The sequence below is a fragment of the Neopelma chrysocephalum genome, unplaced genomic scaffold (genome assembly GCF_003984885.1).
Source record: "Neopelma chrysocephalum unplaced genomic scaffold, ASM398488v2 Primary Assembly neopelma1_381, whole genome shotgun sequence".
NCBI lineage: Eukaryota > Metazoa > Chordata > Aves > Passeriformes > Pipridae > Neopelma > Neopelma chrysocephalum.
In genome coordinates, this window is record NW_020898045.1 from 142,280 (window position 1) to 164,859 (window position 22,580).

A 22,580-nucleotide genomic window follows, 5' to 3' on the forward strand; every position below is an offset into this window, starting at 1 on the left:
GCAGAGAGGAAAACAAAAAAATTTATACATAAAAGGGCACCTGGACACAGTTTTCCCATGGAAACACGACCACAGAAAACAAAACACACATACAGAAACTAACAAACCTTTAGGATACATAATTATCTGATACCAAACCATGAAATCCCCCAAAATGTTATTTTGCTCCTCAATAAATATAGGTAGAGCTTATAACACTTAAGTTCTGCTGTTTAATAAAACCATCTCATTAGTTTTAAAGTTTTCTATATAAAATCCCAAGTTGCAAAACCGTGGAGCTTCAACGAAAAAAACAATCAACCTGACTTGAAATTTCAGCGAGTTTTCAGAAACATGACATTGATTCTCGAACTGACGGTAAAACTATTCCTGACCTTTCAATACTGACGTTGAGCCAAGCTATTTGCATAGATATATTTATTCTTAGCTTTTAATACTGCCAAAATTTGGGTTTTAACTTAACATTTGAACAATGAAGTACTTAAAGCCAGGTAACATCACAGGAAAATTTTGTTTAATACCACTGGATGTATTTTGGGGATATTTGTTTTAAAATATAACAAAAATATGATAAAACTACTGAATTAATAATAATAAAGGCTGGAGAATAGTATTTTTTTTAAGTGAACCCAGATAGACCCCGTCACTGAGACAAAATCACCAATGAAGTGTAGCAAGACAATTCCTTAAGGTATAGGTAACGAAATATTTGCTTGAAAGGACATAAAACATTTAAATAGATTTATTTTTCAAGTGTTTACATAAGCCATGGACCAATTGGTTTCCAACGTTGAGTTAAAGAACTGCAAAGACATATATACAGGTATGTTTAAGGCCATCAGAAAATTTAAACCTGACAAGAAACTAAAACTCTGAACACTTATTTTATATGGTAGAAGCATTGCTAAAATTTATTCTAAAACTGGAGAGCTTAAAAAAAAAATACATTTTCATTTAATAAAAGTCTAATGGATAATGACTAAAATTTAGCTTGAGACCAAAATTCCAGGTGTAATTTGATCCACTATTTGAACACATTTTATAGAAATGAGAACTGAGCCAGTTACACCCACATCATTGTTTTATGGACATTAAAAAGTGAGGGGAAACAGAGCGTGGCTTTTAAAATTAATAACTGCAGCAAGAGCAAACCATAAATTTAATTCAGAACCAAATGTGAAGTTAGGCTGAAGTTTTCCTAATACAGTTATCTTATGTGCTGCTCAGAGTGGCTTTAGGATGTGGATTTTGGAAAACAGATTTCCTTCCCTCCATTAAGGCTAAACCCAGAGAGCCACAAATAATTTTAATAGCATTATATTCAAGAATTGAATTTTCAAGGATTGAAAACTTTTCCTGTCCCATCCACATGGAAAGCAGATGGAATATCATTGAAACACGTTTCAGAAATTAAAAGTCTAATTCACAGTGACAAACCTCAGCTCCAGCTACAAATTTGTGTCTTCAAGCATCCATTTCCATCTTTGCAAACGCTTTAACCAAGAAGTTTCACATAAGCAAGAGAGATAACATGTTTTTATCCAAGATGGAACCAGCAGCCTCATTACCTGGGCTGGTTAATGAGTTCTTGTGTCCCCCATTATATCCACAGATTTGCTTTTAATAATATGAAGTTCAAGCACTTTTCAGTATCATTTATCATCTTTTCAGTATTTATCTACAGTTAAAACCTCTTCAGTAACTTCTCTCCAAAGAAGTCACTCAAATGCCATTTGGGGAAAGCAGGAAGCTCGATCCATTCTCCAAAGACCTGTAACACAATCAATCTGCCTCAAAAATAAGGTCAGCAGGACATTCTGAGAAGACACATTAAGGTCCCAAAGTTCTCCGAGAGTTTCAAATCCCAGCAGAATGCATTTACTGGTTAAAACAAGAAGCCAACAATCCTCTTCCAACTACTGATTGCTGAGATGCAAAAGGCAGTATCTTGGAAAGAAAATAGGAGTTAAGTGAAGTTTAGAATGCTCCACAGCAAAATCCCAAAGTTGTACAGTGTTCTTAATATACGCAGGAACAACAGAAGTAAAATTCAGGACACTGGCCTCAAGTATAAGACAACAGCTCTGATTTCTAAGTTTTTAAGTTGTAGGATGTCCAGGAAGGATCTGAGTTCCCCAAACACAGTAACAATAGGTATAAACATCTGAAGTATTTGAGTCATTAATATTATTTGCTCAAGAAACCTTGAATTACAGCCAAGAAGCAGCAAGAGGCTGAAGGCAGAGGTTTGTTCTCAAACACACCCCACTGCACGTTATCACCGCCCAGATAACGAAGGCCCTGCCAAAATAAAACTTTCAGGGTAGCTGTATATGCAAGAAGGCAGCCAGAACTAGGCTCCAATTCTCCCAAAAACACCACTTCTTGGAAGAATCAGGTAAAACCACCAAAAAGGTGCAGCTGCTGTGTGTACCTGCAGGCTCGGACACAGCACTGTGTTATCCTCACTCCTTCCAACACAGGATCAGTTTCCCCATGGGATAAACAGCTCATCCTGGGCTCTGCAATAGAAGCAGCCTCAAAATCCCATCACTTTGCCTCAGGATTAACTTCTTGTAACAGTCTTGGTTCAAGATATGACCTTTTTCAAAGGAAACATACCTAGGAGTGCTCACGATCAGAATGGGACTCAGACCCTGAGCCAAGCTACAGAGTAAGGATAATTTGGAGCTCCCTTGAACAGACCAGAAAAACAGTGAGTGGACCCATGTGCCACAGGGTGACCCCAGAAGAGCTTTCACTACAGTTTATTAGATGAGATGAAAGGAGTCAGTGCAAATTCCCAGCTTAAACACCTCTCATGGAGTTGTTCCTCCTCTCCCTCTCCCAGCCAACAGCTGAGCAGCTGCTCTAAAGGCTGTTCTCACACGAGAAAACGTTTACCAACTTGTCAGGAGGCCCCTCAACTACCCAATATTTTATTTTAAGTTGGAAAGAAACCCCAAACCAACCCCCAAAACTTTCAGTGGAATGTTCTGATCCATTCAGGAATCTTTAATTCAATATGCTGCATGTTTACTGCCCAACTACAATCAGCTACTTAAGGAGCATTTGGTGTGCAATGGGAAAAGCTGAACAGCTTGTGTTCTACCAACCATTTAAACAGGAAGCTGATGCACGAAAAAGAAAAAAAATAATTAAAGGAATTCACTGTTTTCCTACATCAGTTTGACATTAAAAGGTTTGTCTTTTTATTTGTTTCCAGTTAAAAAACAGTTGGGACTATTATCTCAGTAATAACCTCCTAAAAAAGACACAGAACAGCAACTTCTCCCCAGCTGCAGTTTTTGGATTGTGATACTGGTACGGAATGTTTTTAGGCCTTGACTCAAACTGCTGCTCCCAGACATCAGCACCGTTTCAGGATGCCTGGTGTGGAATATTGTCTTCACAAACTTATCACTTCCCGCTGCAAAACCATTTTTCATTTGTGCTCTTCACATAGGACATGGAAAAGTGAGATCACCACCTATTTGTACGGAGTCCCAGGTTGTTCCACCACGAAGTCAAAACATCTGACTGCAAGTTCTGAGAGTTCTGAGTGAAAACAACCTTGAGTTTTGTATAGAACAGTTAAACAACACGCAGCTGTTCCTTAATTTCACCTTTCCACAGGCAGGAATTATTTGATGAGCAATATTTAACATAGAGTATATAGCACTTTTCTTCTTGCATGTGCTATAGAATGCAACAGAACTACCAACACCTCTATGGAGGCAGCATCAAAATATTCTCCCCACTGCAGAGAGAGTGCATGTGCGCAGAAGGCAGGCACAAGTGATTTTTCCAAGGATTATACCACAAGGATGCAGTAAAACTTGAGTAAGACTTGTTATTTTCCAGCTCCCAGGCTTATGCCATTGCTTTTATACATCGCTGCCTTGATGAAAAGGAAAAGTCCATAAAAATAAAGGTTTCCCAGAAGTCACAGCTAGTAGAGTAAAAACCAGGAAAACAGGAGGAGGATTTACATCTAGTCAGGAAAAAGAGACTATTAGGGAGAAAAAAACTCAAACAAATAAAAAACCTTATGAAATGTCACCCCATCACATGGAATCTGTTTCAGTCGTTGAAAACCAGTGTTCCAGGATACAATTTTTATAAACATGTTTTATTTGTCTTGCTTATACCATTAGAACTGTAACTGCTGGCTGTCATTTCCCTTCAAAGGGGAAATCAACTCAAACACATACTGGTGCTTTTCAAAAGAGAGCAATTAAAAGGGCAGCAGCAGCAGCGGGCATTTGAGATTTCTTCAAACCTTCAAGGCTGCAGGAAAGACAAAAGGACATGTGACCAAAAGTGTTATGATTATCCATTAGAGATTTCCATCAGTACCGGCATCAGTTATTTAGGTGATAATACAGCAAGGTCAAGTATTAGTGACAGACAATGTGCAAGTCATAAGGAATGATAGAGAATACCAATCCTTACAAAAGTCATTGCTATCAAAGGAACTTAAAAGTGTTTCAAAGAGATACCTAAATACTTCACATCAAATATACAGTGGCCATCCAGATTACATCTCACAATTGTTGCAAAATTTTGTTGAAGTGCCAAATCAAAGCTTTGGGTTTGGGTTTTTTTTTCCTTTTCTCCTAAAAAAAAAATAGTTACACAGTTACATTAGCAGTTATGCAAGCGCTCTTAAATCCTTAGCCACAGGAATCACGGCCCTGGTGATGAGGAGGCTGCAGCTAAGGGTGCTTTCTTTGTCAAAAACTGGCTCTAAGCCCATCTGTCTATTGAGGGCAATTGCATCACTACACATCTTTAACTGTTCAGTGCTTCAATTTAATAAGAAAAAGCTGAAATGCAGTTGCTCTACCAAGCCACACTTCACCTTTTCCATCCTTTCATGGGCATATTAAGTTTTGTCAATTGCCACCACAGTAAATATTTATGAATTTGCAGATTTTATCCCAATTTGTTAAATCGCTTTTAAATGTCAGAAGTGAGTCTTTGCTTTTTTCCTGCCACTTCAGTTAACCATGGAGATTGGATCACCCTGTAAATTGCCTTTTTTTTTTGCTTTATTCTTAGCAAGGGTGAGGAATCTGAATCTCATGTGCAAGGCTCAAGATGATGCTTAGGACAGAACATGCAGAGTAAACGTTGTTTCGTTCCTTTCAATATCCAGGTAATATAAAGCTGGCAACTGTAGTCCTGTCATTATGGGCAATGAAAATAGTCCCTTTACAACAAACTTCCTGTAAGGGAGAACAAATAGATAATAACTCTTCTGGTAACATGTATTGTACACTGGCCAGCGTGTTTTTGGCGTTGAACGTGATCCTGTGAACGTGTTTAATTCACTTGCTGAGCGTTCATCTGAGGCATCCCTCTGTTTGGTCTTGGGGGTCCTCCACGACCTGGGAAACACAAAAAGGGGGTTGAACTATGAAGTCTGAGCATTTAAAAATATTCCTAAATGTTCTGATGTAAACTGTGTAAGAATTTCTTCATTACAGTTGGGCTTCCTAAACTATACGGCAATAGTAATCAAAATAAAATTTAAAGTTCTACTACAGCCTCATTATGTCTGTGGGTTTTTCTGGTTTGTTTCCTACGGCTTTCATTAATAAAAGGCAGGTAAATAGTTCTGCTACATTTAAAGTGTCAACAGCAATTGCTGTTTTAGCCTCTTTTCCAGGAATTCCTCATTCAACAGCCAACACAACTTCCACCACAAGTTCAAAGGATCCCAGTACAATTCAAGTCAGCAGGGTCCTCAAGAGGTTCTCCAAGACCCTGCTCAAAAGCAGGGTCAGCTCTGAGGTCAGAGAAAGTAAACTTATTCTTCAATTGTGAACTGCTGAGTAAGGGGTGAGGTTGCTTTCTAAATCCAGAACTCTGGAAGTTGGATCAAAAACTTCCATTCAGCCCAAATCAATTATTCACTACTCAGGAAATTACCTCTAGGAGCTCCCCGAGGTCCACTTTGTCCAGAGCCACGTTTGAAATTCTGTTGATATCCATCCTGAGGCAAAGAAATTAAAAATGTAACAACATAAAACATGGGCACTGTTATTAATTGCAAATAAAATAAGGAGCTTTTAAAGCAGCATACACTGACAAAACATCTGTGACTTCAACGTGCAGCATTTTATCAGTCTGCATTAATCTTGAAAGAATTAGTTCTTACTTCTACTAGTGCCTAGCAGCTGTAATAAAATGTGCAATGACAAATGCTCTCTCCAGTTACAGGATGTGTTGCTCAATATAAATAAGAAATGTAAATAGATGTATTTAGTGTTTAAATTTTTCAAACTACACTGAGGTAGTTTGTGTTCATTAGCAATAAAAGAAGTCCTTGGCAGAGTTTTCACTAATAGATTTGAGTGCTTTTGTTTTTTCCCCCCACACTGTGGTCTCTTACCCGCTGGTAGTTTGAGTAATCCCGAGGAGCATTGAACTGGGGCTGCGTATAACCACTGTTTGGAGTGTTGGAAAAGGAAGGACGGTATCCATCATATCCTCCTAAGGAACAGGGCACAAGTCTTTCACTTGAAAATAGGAACTTACTACTTGACTTCCTGCAGTAACAGGATTTTAACTAAACCTGAGCAAAAACCCCCACCCCTTTAGCAAGGGCTGTTTACCTGCAAGTCAAGCAAATGTTTGCAACATCAGGGTTAATACTATTACAAGAAACAAGAATAAAGATCTAGTAAGAACTGGGAGGAAAAAGCAATTCAGTGCATTTCTCTGGTAATCTGAGGTTTGATTTACAGAATATTCAATCCAGAACTAACCACAATACTAGGATCTGTATCTAACAGCTGTGACCGCTGCACTCATACTACAATCAGTTGTATTTTTATTATACAGGTTTCTTCTCTATTTCCCAGCCACAGGAGAGGAAGAGAACGTGGCAGATAGTACCTGTGTCCATTAATCTAATCCCAGAACACCTGACAAGGAAACCATCTCTCCCTCCCATTCTAACAATGACAGCCACATATAATCATCTACGGGAATCATGAAAATTCTCTTATTTACTCAACTACAGCATCATTCCTCCACTCCTGTCGATTCCTTCAGAGTAGTGACTTTGAGACTCTTTTGTTCTTACACTTCTACATCACCCAGTCTCTTCTGACTATGGTCAAACACAGAACTCTAAAATACACTACTTCTACCACAAATGGAAATAAAAACCATTTTTGAACCATCAACTAGCATTTAAATTCCTCACTTGAAATTCTGTTGGGTATTTCTGTTATTTGCTTATACTTGCAGTAAATGCCTAATACATCCTGATATCCTCATAGGACGTCCAAACCCACACCTAAAATTTAAGTTGCTTAACTGAAGCAAGTGGTTTTTTTGCTACAAATTTAAATATCACATAGAGATATTATTACAGTCTAACAATAGCAGGTCAGCTTAACATTTGCTACAGAGGTGCACATTCAGTGAGTGCTTGTGCAGCTGCTCACCTCTGAATCCGTTGGCCGGTCCCCTGTAACCGTTCATGAGCCCCCGGGCCCCGCGGGATCCCCCACGGGACACCCCTCGGCTATTGTAGTAAGGCTGGCTGTTCCTGGGAAACCCAGTGTTCTGCTGGGGAGGCTGCTGGTGGTTGCCTGCCACCTGGTGAGTCTGGTCCGGGGATCCATGGTAAGTACCAACCACTGCAGTGCAATGGGAGGGAAAAAAAGTAGTATGAAGTCTGTATTTCTTTATGTTCCCACATATACTCCCTTCAAACTCAATATTCAGTTAGAGAGGAAAAGGATCTGGCTCTTCTTTACTCCATACCCAGTATTGTTAGCACTTCACCCATGTTAACTCTGTCTCTGCATCTGCAACTTTCATCTCAATGGACTCTGGATACAGATTTGATTTTTTCAGCGTTTTGCCTGCTGAATTCAAAACCTGTCTCACTGATTTCACCAGAAGGTTCTAGCCCTTTGAGAACCTTACATCATCTGTGAGAAGCAGCCCACATTTGCTCTCACTTCTGCCTTACTATTCTATCTCCTGTATAAAATGCCCCCTCAAATAGCATAATTTTTTTAAAAGCAAGTTTAAGAATCTTCCAACCTTGTATTCCACTCTACTGCTTCCACTTTAGAATAATCATGTTCATGCTTTTTTTACACCCAGAGAAAACCCAATCAAATGGCAAAATTCTTTTAACAGCTGGAGGTAAGATATACTGAATTTCACTCTCTGTTGGATATTCAAGCTGAGACAGAGTAACAAAACCTGGTATTGTCAGGGGAAAGCTTTGCAAGACTAGGAACATCTGAGAACATGTGACATGCTTCGCTCCATCCTCTAGGCCTTCACAGCCTGAGCACCTGCTCTACACTGAGGCTGTTGCCATTTTAGCTTTTGCTAAAAGAAGTTTACCTGTCTGAAGTTGTTCTTGCTGAAGATCTGATTGTTCTACTTGGTGAGGTTGACTGGAGAAACTCTGGTTGTAACTGGCCTGGTACTGATTTTGCTGCTTAAGGGTTTCTGGCTCATTAACAGGAGGAACAGGTGCATTCATGTTGAATACCTGTAATGGTAGAAAAACGGTTCTCTGGTCCAATTAATCTTTACAACTTTTCACATAAAGTAGCAAAGTCTAAGAGATGTGAATAACCAAAGACTATTCTATGCAGCTACATGACTGATTCCAACAAAATGAATGACCACCAAAACAGAAGAATTCATTATTTGATTTAGTTTGCATTATTTTATTTCTTTCTTTTATTATTATTATTTACTTACTGTTTGCATGGATTGGAATGGAGCTGCATTGACGTTGATTCCGCTGCTATGCAAAGGCTTGCTGGATCCAGCCTGGAACACCTGGGGCTGGGATGCAGTGGGAAGTGATGATGAGGATGGGGTCTGGTCTGCATTCAGTGACATTGAAGCCTAAGAATGAAAACAAAACAACATTTTAGCAGCTTTTGAGGTACCAAAAAAAAGTGGCAATGCCTGAGCTTCAGCTCTACAAATGACTATTTTCTACTTCAGCTCAACAGCATCATTTGCAACAGCACAATAAGAGAGGAAAAACCTTGCAGCCTTCTCCCTTGTTGACTTGAAACACAACTAGAAAAACTTAAGAAAGGAAATGTATTTCCTGGGCTAACTGCTGGCCAATGTAAAAAGCAATTCACATTTCCTAAGCCATCACCAACACTGACACTCACAAACTAATGCTGGCACGTTGAATCTAACTAAACAATCAATCTTGCAAATTAAGCCTTACTATGAAGGATTTACTGGTCACAGATCGGCTCAAAATTCTGAAATTAAAGGGAACTGGAGTAGCCCTACTAACAGGCAACTAAAACTACTGCTTTTTACAAGGAAACATAGACTAATATTGATAATACCTGCCAGGAGAGTCCTTCCCACCCCTCTGAAACCTGACTTGCCTGAATCTGGTCAATTGATTCTTTCTGTGGCCATTGCTCTGCTGTGTGAGAAGGCTGATACATGGTTTGGGAGGCTGTATATCCCTCACTTGTAGAAGAAATCAAGGGAACCTGACAAAATAAACCTCAAAGTCCCCAAAAGTCAGCTGATGCTTACCCACAGTTTTACAGAAAGTATGTGACAACCCCCAGCATGGGTGGTACTCTCTAGTCCAAGTCTGTAGAGCTATTAAGTACTGTTTAACCAGCAGAGTTAACTACCTCATCTTGACCAACATTCTAACATGAGCTCATATAGAAGTGGACAAAGTGCTGGCTTCCCATGGATTGAATCTGCTCAGTCCTCTGCTCCTTTAAAGAGTCCAGTGAAAACTCCAGCCAGCAAAGCAGAGGACTTTGCATTTAAGGGCATGGGGATTTTGAGAGGAAACTGATAATAACTGATGGGGGTGTTCACATCATGTTGGAATGTTCAGAAGGAAAGACTAAGTTTAGCTACTGCTTGTAAGATCCTCAAGAGAATCACTGGCAGCACTGGGTGAGATAAGGAAAATAAATTTAAAAAAAAATCCCACTGGATTAAGTCACAGATATCACTTAAAAGTAAAATAAAAGCCAGCGCAGAGAAAACCCTCTGCCAAAAGAAATTATTCTACGCCAACAAAACAACAAAAGGGGAGAGCATCAACACTTCAGAAGGTTCTTACAGAGGAAACTCAAGAAAAAACCCTCACTCCTGTTCCTGTATGAATGAGTGACTTAAACCTTGCAGCTCTTTCTGGACAGGACAAAGCAGGCAATTTATACTGCCAGTACTCTGAGATACATAAGCTATCCAGATTTCTCCTTTGGCTTTCAAATACCTACAGGGATCACACCCATTCCTCAGAGATGCCACACACTGCTTAAAAAAAAATTAGGAAGTTCTTTAATCACTAGGCAACTCAGTAAGAAACTGAAGCATCTTCACAAGAAGGGGACCATTTATGCAGTACAGAATCAAGTTTAAGAGGCTCTACTTAAAGCTCAACTGAAAATACTATTCAACTCAATATACAACTCCAGTATAAAACACAGTCCAAAAAGCAACTGGGAATAATCTTTAACAGAATAAGTGAATAAAACAGAACAGTTAATCCTTTAAATCTATTCCTGCTGACACTCACTTGAACAGACACAGGCTGCCCTTTAACTAAGTTATTTTTGTTTTGGCCTTTCTGTTGCAAATAAATAAAAGACTACCTGCTTCTAGCTAAATTAGAAGTACTACTACACATGACTTAACATCAAAGGGAACACTATTAGGCAAAGGTGAGACTCCATTACTGAGAATCTGCAATGTCTGCAGAGCACAGAATCTGTACCTAGTAACGCTTCTGAGCAACAATGGTGAAGAAATAATGGAGATAAAGTTCTAATTTTGGGAAATTGGTTAACTTCGAGTTTCTCATACAGTTAGGAATTAAATCCCTTTGTAACAGTAACCAGGCTGAATATAAAGCTCAAATCCAAAATAAAGTGTACTAAACATTTTACCTGTGAAGCTTCTGGTTGCACAGGAACTTGAGTAGGCTGGGCAAGTCTTGACTCAGCATGAACTGAAAGAAAATAACTTCGCTTACTATACAATCAAACCTTTTACAGAACAGCATTACTATCCTATCTGCTTCAGTTATCTGAAAGCCAATCATAATAAGATGATGAAGCCTTTAGCATGCCAAAGCTATACTCAAATTACCAACTCCATGCAAAGTACATTTTTTCTAGTTGTCCAAAATAATCCAAAGCAAAATTGTATTTTGTCCATTCAAAAAAAAAAGTTTCAGATGTTCCACATTTCTAAGCAAAACCTATAAGCAAGTGAGAACTGGAAGACTAAAACTAGTATACCTTTCTGAGAAAAACACACTTGACCAGGATTGTACCATTACTTGTGGTGATCCTTTTACTCTGCAGCAGTAACTGAAGCATTTTTAACAGATGACTTGCAGGCTTCCCCAGTATTTATGTTTAGGATTTACCATTACAAACCTGGAGGGCAAACCATTTGTGGCATGTCCAAACTCTGTGCTGGGTTCATGGGCTGTGCAGATACAATGGCAGGATCAAGTGTTTGGTTCTCAAATTCCAGCATGGAGTCCTGAAGGGAAAGAATGAAAAAGCAATTAAAAAAAAAATCAAATCCAATTTACTGTCTGTTAAAAATATGAGCACTCAGAATACAGAAATACCTGCATGAAGTTGTAGGGGCCCTGCATCTGTGCCATGAGGTCCTGTACTCGCTGTCTTCTCACCAGAGGATCTGCCTGAGCCACAGTGGGGAGCGTGTGAGGTTCAGGAACAGGAGGAGATGTCGCTTGTGTCTGTTGCTGCAGCGAATTTACAACCTAACAAGAGACAAGCAACCAACTCAAATTTCAGCTCCAGTCAACACAAAAGTGACTTGGTAGTTCTTGGAATTTATGGCTATTGCCTAACTCATTATAGATGGAATTACTGTAGTGGTGTTGAAGAAAAGTACTACATCCTGCAGTCATGCCAGTACCAGTGGCAGCTACTGATCTGAGCAGTCATAGGATTACAGTGCTCTATTTTCTCTCCATCTATGCTTTTCCCCATGAATAAAGTGTTTGTTCAGTACTAGGGGGATTTTTTAGAGCAGGATTTGAGACAGCAATTTATCAGCATTTGGAAATTTAAAGAAAGGTGGGGAGGAAAAAAGCTTCAGAAATATGCACAAATGGGGAACAATTATTTTTAGTAAGTGCAAGTGGAGCCAGAATTTTTGGGTCTTTTTTAAGACTTCAAAATGGTCAATTTTCATAGCCACTTTTATCCTAGCAAACTGATTTACTGTCTCAGGGAACAGCAGGCAGCATTGCATGACAAAGATTGCAAGGCAGCACCATGGGGGGACACCAGAAGCCCAGAAGCAGAAGCACAACTCACAGTGGGCAGGAAAGCTCAGATTTACCAGACAGATTCCAATATGGCAACACATCAAATGTGCAACAAATACCACCTTATCAGAGACAGCAGAGCCACCAGGAAAGCTGGACATGAGCAGCTGAGAACATCCATCATCAAAGAGTTTGAAAACAAACAGCAACAAGGACAGTTGAGCTGCACAAAGGAGCACTTGGATGTCCCTAAACCAGTTTTGCTTTAAGCAGCTCCCAGAATACAGAAGTGCCCTTTTCATGTCAACAAATGTCCTTTAACAACACCATTGTCAATAATTTGTCTATCACTTCTCTATTCCCATGAGCTTCTAATATTAATAACCTTCCAGATAAACAAGAATGCCTTAAACCTACAGTTGCACAGGATATAAATTAGGATACATGCACCTGAAAGTTCAAAATATTTATGTGAAATACCTGATTTCTCATTAGAACTGCAGGAGACAGACTTTTGTACAGCAGTTGGGACACATGACAAACCAGTCCTATAATCACAGGTCTGAACTTTAAACTTCAAGTTGCCACTAAAGCCTGTAAATTTTTTTTTTAGATTTCTCAAAGAAACCCACAGCATCTTCCAGTATTCCTACTTCTTGCTCATACCTCCAAACCTTTTTTAGATACGACATTCTGCACATGCAATTGCCTCAACTCCAGTGACTTGATCCCTGACCAGATCCCTAGCCATCTGTAACAGAAAATATCAACAAAACTAAAAACTAACCACAACCTATAGTCCCTTTTCAAGATTCCCTTCAGATCCAAATCACTGCTATTAGCCATCCACAGAGAAACAATTTGAGAAATCCCATGTAAGTACCAAGCACAACTGCTCTGGTCTATCACACAGCCCCCAAGTTTCACAATCTTAACTGTTTCCAAATAAAGAAATAAAAAAATTATCTGAAAATGTTATTCAGATCACATATATAGACCTTTGGCACATTACAGAGTCTGAAAGTCAAAGAAAAATCACAAGCCAGATCACTGGGTGAAACTTGAGCTGTATAACCATCAGCTACTTGTCTCCTCCATAATTATTACCAAAAATACTCTCAATTATTTAAGCACTATCATTAAACTTATGAAGTCCAAGTCATTCATAACAATCCAGTATCTTCAGGACAAAAATACAAGCTGATGGAATCGTCAACAACACACAACAGGGACAAAATGTTATCATTTTCCTTTTTCACCAATAGTACAGTACGAATTTCAGATGGTGCTTCAGATTGTAAATCATCTTTTTTTTCAAAACTCCTCTTTTAACATCAAGAGTGATTGTTTAGAGCCTATTCCTTCAGTCTTATTAGCACCACCAGGTACTTGGACCTAGTACAATCATAGTAGGATGAGACTGCTAAATAAATTTCAAGATGAGTGTGTTCAGTTGCCAATGGACAGGACAGTTATAAATTTAACAGCTTTCTAACAGGGATGCATGAAAAGGTACAGAGATTACTCAAATAAAAGGATCATTACTCAAAAAGCAAATTATTCCTGACCATGCATGTCCATTGATCCTGGGGACAGCGCAGCACAGCACAACTTTATTTCAGGAGAGCTGAACCTGTCGGCAGAATAATATTTGACTCAAATTGCAGGCTCCCCTCTGACACCCTGCCCTTGACACTGGCAGCAGAAAGAGCCGCCAGACCCAATCAGGAGACTGACAGGGCACAGAAGGCCCAGGGAAAAGGAGGGGGAAATGGAAAACCAGAAGCTTAATGAGACCACAGATCAACCAGAATGAACTCATATTCTGGCAGGTTCCTGAGAACAGGTTCCAATTCGACACAAAATCCATCCAACCAACGCTCCATAATTTAAGACAGAGAATTTTGCATACGAACAGATTCAGGTTATTCCTTATTACAAAGAAAGCACTTAAAAAAAAATCAATTAGAAGCCCACTAAACAACAACACAAAACTCCACAAATACTATTACCAGTAAAGGACATATTCACCGAAATTAGAACATCATACAATCCAAATACACTTGGAAAATTCACAAGCAAATTCTTTAATTCCAAACTACAGAAGGCCCATACATACCACAGAAATCGTGACTGTATCCCATCTACTGAAAAAGAGATGAGTTTATGATATCCTTCCTCCTCAGGAACAACTATGGAGATTTTCTGAGCAAATGTTCTCTTTCAGCTTCCAAAATTCCCAGCTATCACTCTATTAATGCCACAACCATCTTGAGCTGAAGAGCACAAAAGCTCTGTACATTGTGCACCATGAGCTTCCCTAAGGACAAGTCAGTTGAATTCCCATGAGAAATGGGATTGTGATGCCAGTAAGGGCAGCAAAACTAATGTCAAAGGCAGATATTCTCAGTTTCCCTGTTTATGTTACATCTGAGAAAATAAGGTTCTTAATTACAAAGAAACAGTCTTCAACTCTCCCTTTTTTACATGATTCCTTTTTACAGTGTCCAAGATACTGGGACAGAAAGGACAACCTCAGTGTATATTCTTTGTATTATTCTATGAAAACAAAGCTCAGACAGTGAAGACTTAGCAGACTAGTAAAGATGCATGAAAAATGAGGAGCTTCTGAAATCTGAGATACAAATTTACAACCTGAATTGTGCCTTCATCCATAGCATTAAGAACTACAGAGAACTGAGCCACTCTGGACACTTGGTGTAAACACAGATATATTATGGGTGTAACTGAAGTTAGATTGAAGCCAATCAATAATTTTAAAATGCTGTGCCTTTTAAGAATACTTCAATTGAGCATGACTTTTACATGTGGCTTGGAGGGTTTCTTCAGGTTTTTAAAAAGACTTCTTAAAACACATTCAATAGCAGTGATATTTTTGGTTTAAGTAAGGGAATGGAATACCATGACAATAAACTACCAAATATTTACATCCACAGCAAAGTTGTCTGGTTAGTTCTAGAAACCTCACACCCATCCTTAGCATTATTAAATCTTTCAGTGGTCTTGAACACCCTAAGATACAAATTTCAGCCCAACTCCATGTAAAATCAGGCAGGATCAAAATGGCTGCTCTCTTTTTCACCACAAGATGCTGAACACTTACTGCACTCCTACACTTAAAACAGCCTGAAGACACCAAGGAAGAGCCTAAAAAATTGACAATCTGGAATTTGCTGGTAAAGTGAATGAAAAAATGAAATTTCCAGCACCTGAAAGGTGCTGCTCATACTTGTTTCTAATAGATGGACACAATTCAAATTCCAACATATCAAACATTTGAATGACTCCATGGGACTTGTCCTTTCCAGCACATGAAGAACATAAATTCTAGAGCATAAATCACTAAACTGGGAATGGATCCAGTGTACCACAAACACCACAAGTGAACAATCACTCAACTGCAAAGTAGTAACAAGTGAAATACTCGAGGAACTGTAGTTCTTGGAAGCAGAGACGACATACAAGCATATTTTAACATAAAATTATGCACATAAGCAACCTGGAGGAGGTTATTAGTTGAGTTACTCATTTCAGCTCCCTCTCCATGGACCTGCTCAATGAAAGCACAACTATGCCATGCTGTCAGCAGCTGGGCAGATAAACTTGAAGTTCTGTATTAGCAGCTAAGTTCTCCTAAAAAAAAAGGCTTCAAAAAACTATTTCAAGTCTTTTTTTTAAGTCCAAGACTTTTAAGTCCTGTTTTCCCAAGCAAGCCACTAATGAACAAAAGCAAGTTCTCTGTAAACTTAGCCAGACTGCATAAGTTTTATTTCTTTTTATTTTAGTTACTCCTGAGCTAAATATGTAATTAAAGAATGAGTGGTGAGTCCAAGCCTACTTAAACATACGTATTTTTTTTATATATTGGGGGAGAAGGGATGCAATACTAAAACCTCTCATGAATTGTGAGCCAGCAGAAACAGGGATTGCAATTTTACCTGCAGTACACAAGATCTTACCTCAACCGTTTCAACTGTCCACTCATCTACCTGTTCCTTCTCACTACTGCTGAACTGAGCCTCTGCCATGAATTGTCTGTTTACATACTAAAATAAAAATAAGAAAGGGTATGAAAGTAAAAGTAAGTGGCATTAAAGGTATACAAAATGACAATCCTTCCAGTGAATAATACCTCAGTTGATTCAACTTCAGTTGGTTCAGTAAATTCTTCTGCTGCATCAGGTTCTGTAAGAAAAAGAAATACACAATTTATGTGGGAAAAAAACACCTTGTATAAGAAAATCAAACAAGAAAACCAAGCAAAAAACCCAAAGAGAAGACCCCCCCAAAAAAAACCAAACCCAAACAAAAAAACCCCAACCCCAAAAAACAAAACCCACAACACAATCCCACAAAAACAATCAAACAGAAAAACCCAACCACCCACATATGTTACAGATCAAGAAGATACAAAATTAGATGGAAAATGCTCTTCTTGTATCTAAGAATGAAGAGAAAATGTCAGGGGCAATAACAGAGAACTAGTAATAAAAAAAATAAAAAAAGTTTTGAATTAGCAAGAAAAAAACCCGCATTAACTTCTTGCTGGGCAGAGTCATGTTCAGCTACCCCAAGTTTCTATTTTCTCCATATTTTTTCTTAAAATTGGATACATTATTCCCAAGCTTAAGTGTGTAAGCTTAAGACTTTGCTTCAAAACTGTTCCCTCCTAACAAAGGATTAAAACGGTGGGAATGACCGAAATATGGGAAAGCCTCAGACAGGCAGAACTTTAATTTGCAATGTAATCATTGTGAGGAACCCAGAGACAAGCCAGTACAACACAAACACCTCACTCCCAGGCATCTTGATGTTCTTACCAGCCTCTGCCACAGTGTCTTCTACTGCAGGGGCAGGTGCTGCCTCCTCCTCCTCACACAGCCCATTCTGGTGGTTGTGGGTGCTGTCGAAGTAACTGGTCTGAAGGATCCGTTCAACCACCTCCTTCAGGGCTTTGTCTAGGAAAGTACAAGTGAAAGATTAACACTAACCCAATCCTAATAACCTCTGCCTTCCTTCCCTAAGATCACAGAAATTTTACTACCCTTTTGCTGGGGAGATGTTGCTGTCCCAAGCTAATGCATGACCACTATTGTTAGAGGACTTCTTTTAAATAAATCAATAAATAACGCACTTTCTTAAGGACAAGAATAACCTTAAGAGCATATAATACTCCTCAGAAGATTTGTGAAACACTTCGAAGTGTTGGGTTTTTTTCTTTTATTCCTGCTATTAAAAAAATCATCTCTGGTTGCTTAGTTTTCAGTTTGGAAAGTTTTCAAAACTCACTGAACGTTCAACTGTCTCTGACTTGTTTGTAATTTCCTCATTAAAAAAACATTACTGTAAAACAATTTCTTACAAAACAAATTTACACAGGTACCACCTTTGTGAAGATTCTTCCTCTGTGGTAAAGTGGCTTAAATCAGCCTTTATAAACAAAGCCACTTTTATTCAATGCCTTAGATGAGTGGTTGGGCATCTTAACCCAAAAGAAATCAGCCGCACTGTCAAGGCAGCATTACTGGAGATTACTGTGGAGATTTTTATTTCTGCAAAAAAGCAAACTACTGGCATGATCACACCCTGGTCTGCAGAGTTCATCAATGGAAATATGGCAAAACCAGAACGCTTTCTGCAGGAGCCAAGGGGGAGAGAGGCCAATAAATGAAGGCCAATAAAGTTTATGTATTAGATGTTATTGACAAAGCTCCTTGTTCACACACGGGTTTCCAGAAAACAAAGAATTGCTACAAAGCACCACCAGCAGCAGAATACTGCTGAAACAGCAGGTTAAATACTGAGTAACGCTGTGTCAGTATGAAAAAAATACACTATACAGTGAGCCCACACTTCAGAAGTCATTGTTAGTCCAGCCAAGATCTGAAATAAAAGTAGTTACTCTAAAAACTCACAAAGATAAGTAGATGTCTAAGTTCTCTTATATCAGAAGTGTACTGTAATTCAAGCACAAATTCAGTGTGCTGTCTCTCTTCATACTGAGGCTACACTTACAGGTTGTTCCACAAACTGGTTTTTCTTTCCCTTCCAGTAAGTCCCACAGGTGAACAGATGCTTGCTCATACTGCTCATTCAACCTTAAAAAATAATTAGTAAGAGTTAATTTCTTACTAAATCTTTCAATTACTACAGTAAATACATGAGGTGACTGACAATCAGAAAGAAAAGCTCTTTGCTGTAACCCTACCTCACGTTCATGTCTCGTTCGGGGTAAACCAGCTTGTAGAACTCATCCAGCATTGTGAGCTCCTCCTCTGTCAGCACTGGGACCCCATTGGAGCCTTGTTTCAAGTCGCTGCGAACTTCATCGTCCCCCAGCTTCTCCAGAATGAACTGCAGCTCCAGCACAGTCTTTAAACGCTTCTGCTCAGCCTCCTCCCGCATCAGCTGCTCCCTGCGAGCTGTCTTCTTTATTGTCTTCTGGATCTGAGGGATCCCAAGGGAAAAACAGATTGCAAATGGCTTTTATTGCTAAGAAAAGGTACAGAGATATTCACCATATCCCATGATAGGAGGAGGGATTCATTGGAACTACCAGGAGAGCAGCTTAAAACAGAGAAACAAAAGTATTCTTCGCTTTTTCATGTACCACAGGAGGGAACTCATGGAATGTTTTGCCATGAAAGGCTGGGGAGATAGATGGGATCAGCCAGTTCAAAAAGGTTTAAAGGAATTCTTGGACATGAGGTCCCCAGTCAGACACTACAGGGAACAAATCTGCATTTACCCTGGCATTCTCACAGATGCTGGAATGTAGTGGATGACAATCATAAACCTTGTGCTCTGCACTGAACCTTCTAAACCTACAGTCCCAACACAGGTCTTAAATGCAAACACTAGTCTGAACCTACAGGATGTTTCCTCTATTCTTAATCTAAGTATCCCAAATTCAGCTTGTTACCTTTTTAGCTTAAATCTTCTCTTTCCAAAAATGTAGCTTGTGACAGTAACTTCCTTTCTTTGAAACATCTAAATTTCTTTTTTAACATCAGAGACATATCTTAAAATCAACTGCATGAGAACTAACTCCAATCAGGAAAAACTGCAACCAAGTTTGAAAGCAGAGCACCAATTTGGGTTCACTGACTGCTGTCAGCTGACCAGGGAAATACCTCAGGACAAACTTGCCGAGAAAAGACAAGTTCTCCATTACTAACATTCCATAAACATAGATGGAACCCTGATGCAAGAAAAGCAAAGGAACAGCTTGGTTTAGAGTCCTACATATTTACAGCCACAACAAACGGAGAAAGCCATTTGTAACACATGGATGCTGATGCCCTTCAAATTATCACATAGTCTGTTCACAAACTAAATACACTCATTAGACCAGTCTGCTGCACTAACACCCACTGCACAACCAATCCCTCCAGTGTTGCTGCTCCTTCCGTAACTTTTTAGAACTGAATTCTTGATCACACCTATTCTGCATCCTTGATGAAACACCAACACAAAAGACTACTCGTTTTACTAGTGTTCAGTTCATTTATCCTTTGTGAAAATAAGATTCATCTTGTCTCAGACTGTAGTTTCAGACTATTTGCAATTAACAAGACAGGGAGAATCTTGTAAAAAAGGAAATGCAATGCTTTCAGGTGCTGAGACTTTATACCATGTGGTAAATCAAGAAATGAAAGCCCTCAGTAACCTGCCAGAGTCAGAAGCAGGCCTGTGAAATCCTTTCTTAAAGAAAATTGGCAGCAAGTGACCACCTATAACATTGCACGACAGGCCTGTTCTGTGATCCCACTGTTTTCAACACTGATTTTTCTGTCAGAAAATTATGTCGTTAGTCTTGTTTCCATACATTTATGTAGTGCATTAGGAAAATCTTTTAGAAATCGTCTTCGGAAAACCTGACACCAACTAATATATAGAATAAAAGAGTCAAACATACAAGAAACCATGACCAATTAATTTCTGTAAACAGAGGTGACTACTGACTGCACCAGTGAAAAGAAGTTTAAAGCCCAAAGGTTTGGAAAACCCACATGGCATGGCTTGATCTTTACTTACATCCTGGCTCAGAGCCATGAAACTCCTCTGCAGTTCTTTAGCAAATTCCAGATTATTTGTCACTTCCTGGTATTTTGACACTGCATCCTTAAAAAAAACAGAGAAAACCACAAGTAAATGTAAATCATCACAAATAGAAAAAAACCCCACAGACTTTTAACAAATAGATTCCCACATTTTTAGTTTCTAAGTGAGACACAGCATCCCTGAATGGGACTGCAACTATGGTAAGTAAAATTTTGATTTTCCTAGGCTTTCTCAAGTCTGGTAGTCAAGCTATTGCCCTCCTAAAACTTAATCATGAGCGTCCCTCCTCAATATGACACATCAGTTCTCTGCCCTGCTCCTCAAACAGCAACCTTTATCTTCACAAGACGCCATTACAAAATAAAAATACAGAGATATTTCAGTTTTCAGCTGGCACAGAAAGGCCCAAGTGAGGAAGCCCTGGCAGATGAAAAGAGCACATGGACCAAGGGAAGCAGCCCATAATCTTTTAAGTGTCAACAGCTGCAATAGCTGCAAGCACCTTTTTTTTGCTTCACTTTCTCAGTGTTAAAAATCATCAAGAAAACACTGTTGATTACTGAGCATCTGGTAATCTCTTCAAGTATCAATATGCATGTTTGCATCACACAACTGAATTTAAATTGTTATTTGTTCTGTATTTACAACAACTGCAAAACTGCTGTTGAATTGAGCTCTCCAAGAACCTACTTTAAGAACCAGCCCCAACAAGAAGAGAAGCAGCACAGAGCTCATCTAGAGCTCCACATCTGCACTGAGAGCTGGGACAGACACACAGACAGAGCTTATTATTGGTCTGAGCTGCATCTCTAACTAAACTACACAGGGGAAGTGAAATCCATCCCTTCCCTCCCCTGCAAGAACACAGAACAATTTAACAGAGATCTGGATAGTATTTTTTTGTTGTTGTTTTTACCAGTTGATCTTGATTCAGACGTTCTCCCTTGTTCATTCGTTCCTGGTAATCATCAAGTTTGCTCTGAAAAGCAAGAAAAACACTGTTATGAACAGTCTAAATCCAGTTACTGCTTTTTTCTACTTGTGCCAACAGAATTATGTACTGTAATATTCCAGTAAACAGAGTAATACCTTACACAAGCATGAAAACTGTAATGTAAAAAGACCACCGAGAAAAATTGTCTTCTGGATTAAAAAAATGTAAATACTTCCCTAAGGGATAAATATTTTAACCTTTATTTGGTTATCACAGTATGTCTTCATGACTAGAGTGAATTTCTAAGGAAATACGCATTCCTCCCAAAGGGAACATCACTCTCATACACATTTCCTTCAGTCTAAACATCAGAGAGCTGAACTGAGGTCTGAGTTAGAGCTCATTACCACTGTATCACTACACCACCAAAAACATGATTGCAAACCTCCACTGTCAACTCTATGAGGATTCAGAACTGTAATTCTCCGTAGTCGCATCAGTTAAAAGAGCTGTTAAGAATTCAAAAGTTTCTGATCCTCTGTGCAAGAATGCCCACCAACACAATTCATATTAATAGCTCTGAAACAGTTTCCTTCAAGAGCATTAAGGATTTTTTTTCTTCATGGGAAGAAACTGAAAAAGGAATCATTAGGCTAATTTTCAGCAGATCAGTTCTCTAATCTGCTTAAATAGAAACTCATGCAGAACACTGACATGACCAAAAAAGCAGGTAAAACTCCTGCATGCCCAACACAAAGACTCTACAGGCTAAGGAGAAAGGGTCTTCAAAACGAAGCCTGTAAGAAGGACATACCTAATTATTAGCCTGTTTTCATCATTTCTGTATTATCACACAATTGTATTTTGCATGAAATTTGCCTTGATCGAATAAAAAAGTTATTAAAATGAATCCTTAACTATTATCTTCCCAATCTAGCATAACATGAAAAGTGAGAGGAACACCTAATTTTTGATGTGAAAGAATCAAATCCCTGCTGCAACCACTGTTTTAGGGTTTATATTTGCCACCAAGTGACTTTTTTTTTTTGTTTTTGGCCTTTGTTTCATTTTACTGATATTTTTTTAGTTATTTCAACTTTTATGCTCAGTCTCAGACCTTTTAGAAAGCTCAAAGTCTGCCAACGTTTACCAGAAAAGCCCCTCTTATAAGGTATTTGATGCCCAGCATCACTTGCTGAAACACAAGCACCGTTATGAGACTCAGGCCTTTTGATGTCACCTAATGCCCAGCTT

At 38.9% G+C, this 22,580-nt stretch overlaps 1 protein-coding gene across 2 annotated transcripts; it reads right to left on the minus strand.

Moving 5' to 3' along the window:
• Positions 1-3,184: 3,184 nt before the first annotated feature.
• CAPRIN1 (cell cycle associated protein 1) lies at positions 3,185-21,408 on the minus strand. 2 transcript variants are annotated; one of them, XM_027706503.1, is made up of 16 exons: positions 21,309-21,408; positions 20,366-20,452; positions 18,537-18,775; positions 18,344-18,426; positions 17,149-17,286; positions 16,461-16,513; positions 16,288-16,374; positions 11,639-11,794; positions 11,439-11,547; positions 10,944-11,005; positions 8,749-8,898; positions 8,383-8,533; positions 7,464-7,658; positions 6,401-6,501; positions 5,938-6,001; positions 3,185-5,393 (listed from the first exon to the last, which is right to left on the minus strand). In XM_027706503.1, exons 1-16 carry the CDS (start codon positions 21,342-21,344, stop codon positions 5,329-5,331), a joined length of 1,776 nt encoding a protein of 591 aa, XP_027562304.1. In that variant the 5' UTR covers positions 21,345-21,408; the 3' UTR covers positions 3,185-5,328. The 2 variants fall into 2 exon arrangements, with proteins under 2 accessions (XP_027562304.1, XP_027562305.1); XM_027706504.1 differs by lacking the exon at positions 16,288-16,374.
• Positions 21,409-22,580: the final 1,172 nt, after the last annotated feature.

Bases quoted from the DNA above. Each gene is read 5' to 3' on its own strand.
- CAPRIN1 (XM_027706503.1), bottom strand. From the start codon at position 21,344: ATGAACAAGGGAGAACGTCTGAATCAAGATCAACTG. The intron at 20,453-21,308 runs GTAAAAACAACA...GTTTTTTTTAAG, and splicing joins GTCTGAATCAAGATCAACTG to GATGCAGTGTCAAAATACCA. The intron at 16,375-16,460 runs GTATTATTCACT...TTTTTATTTTAG, and splicing joins CTGAAGTTGAATCAACTGAG to TATGTAAACAGACAATTCAT.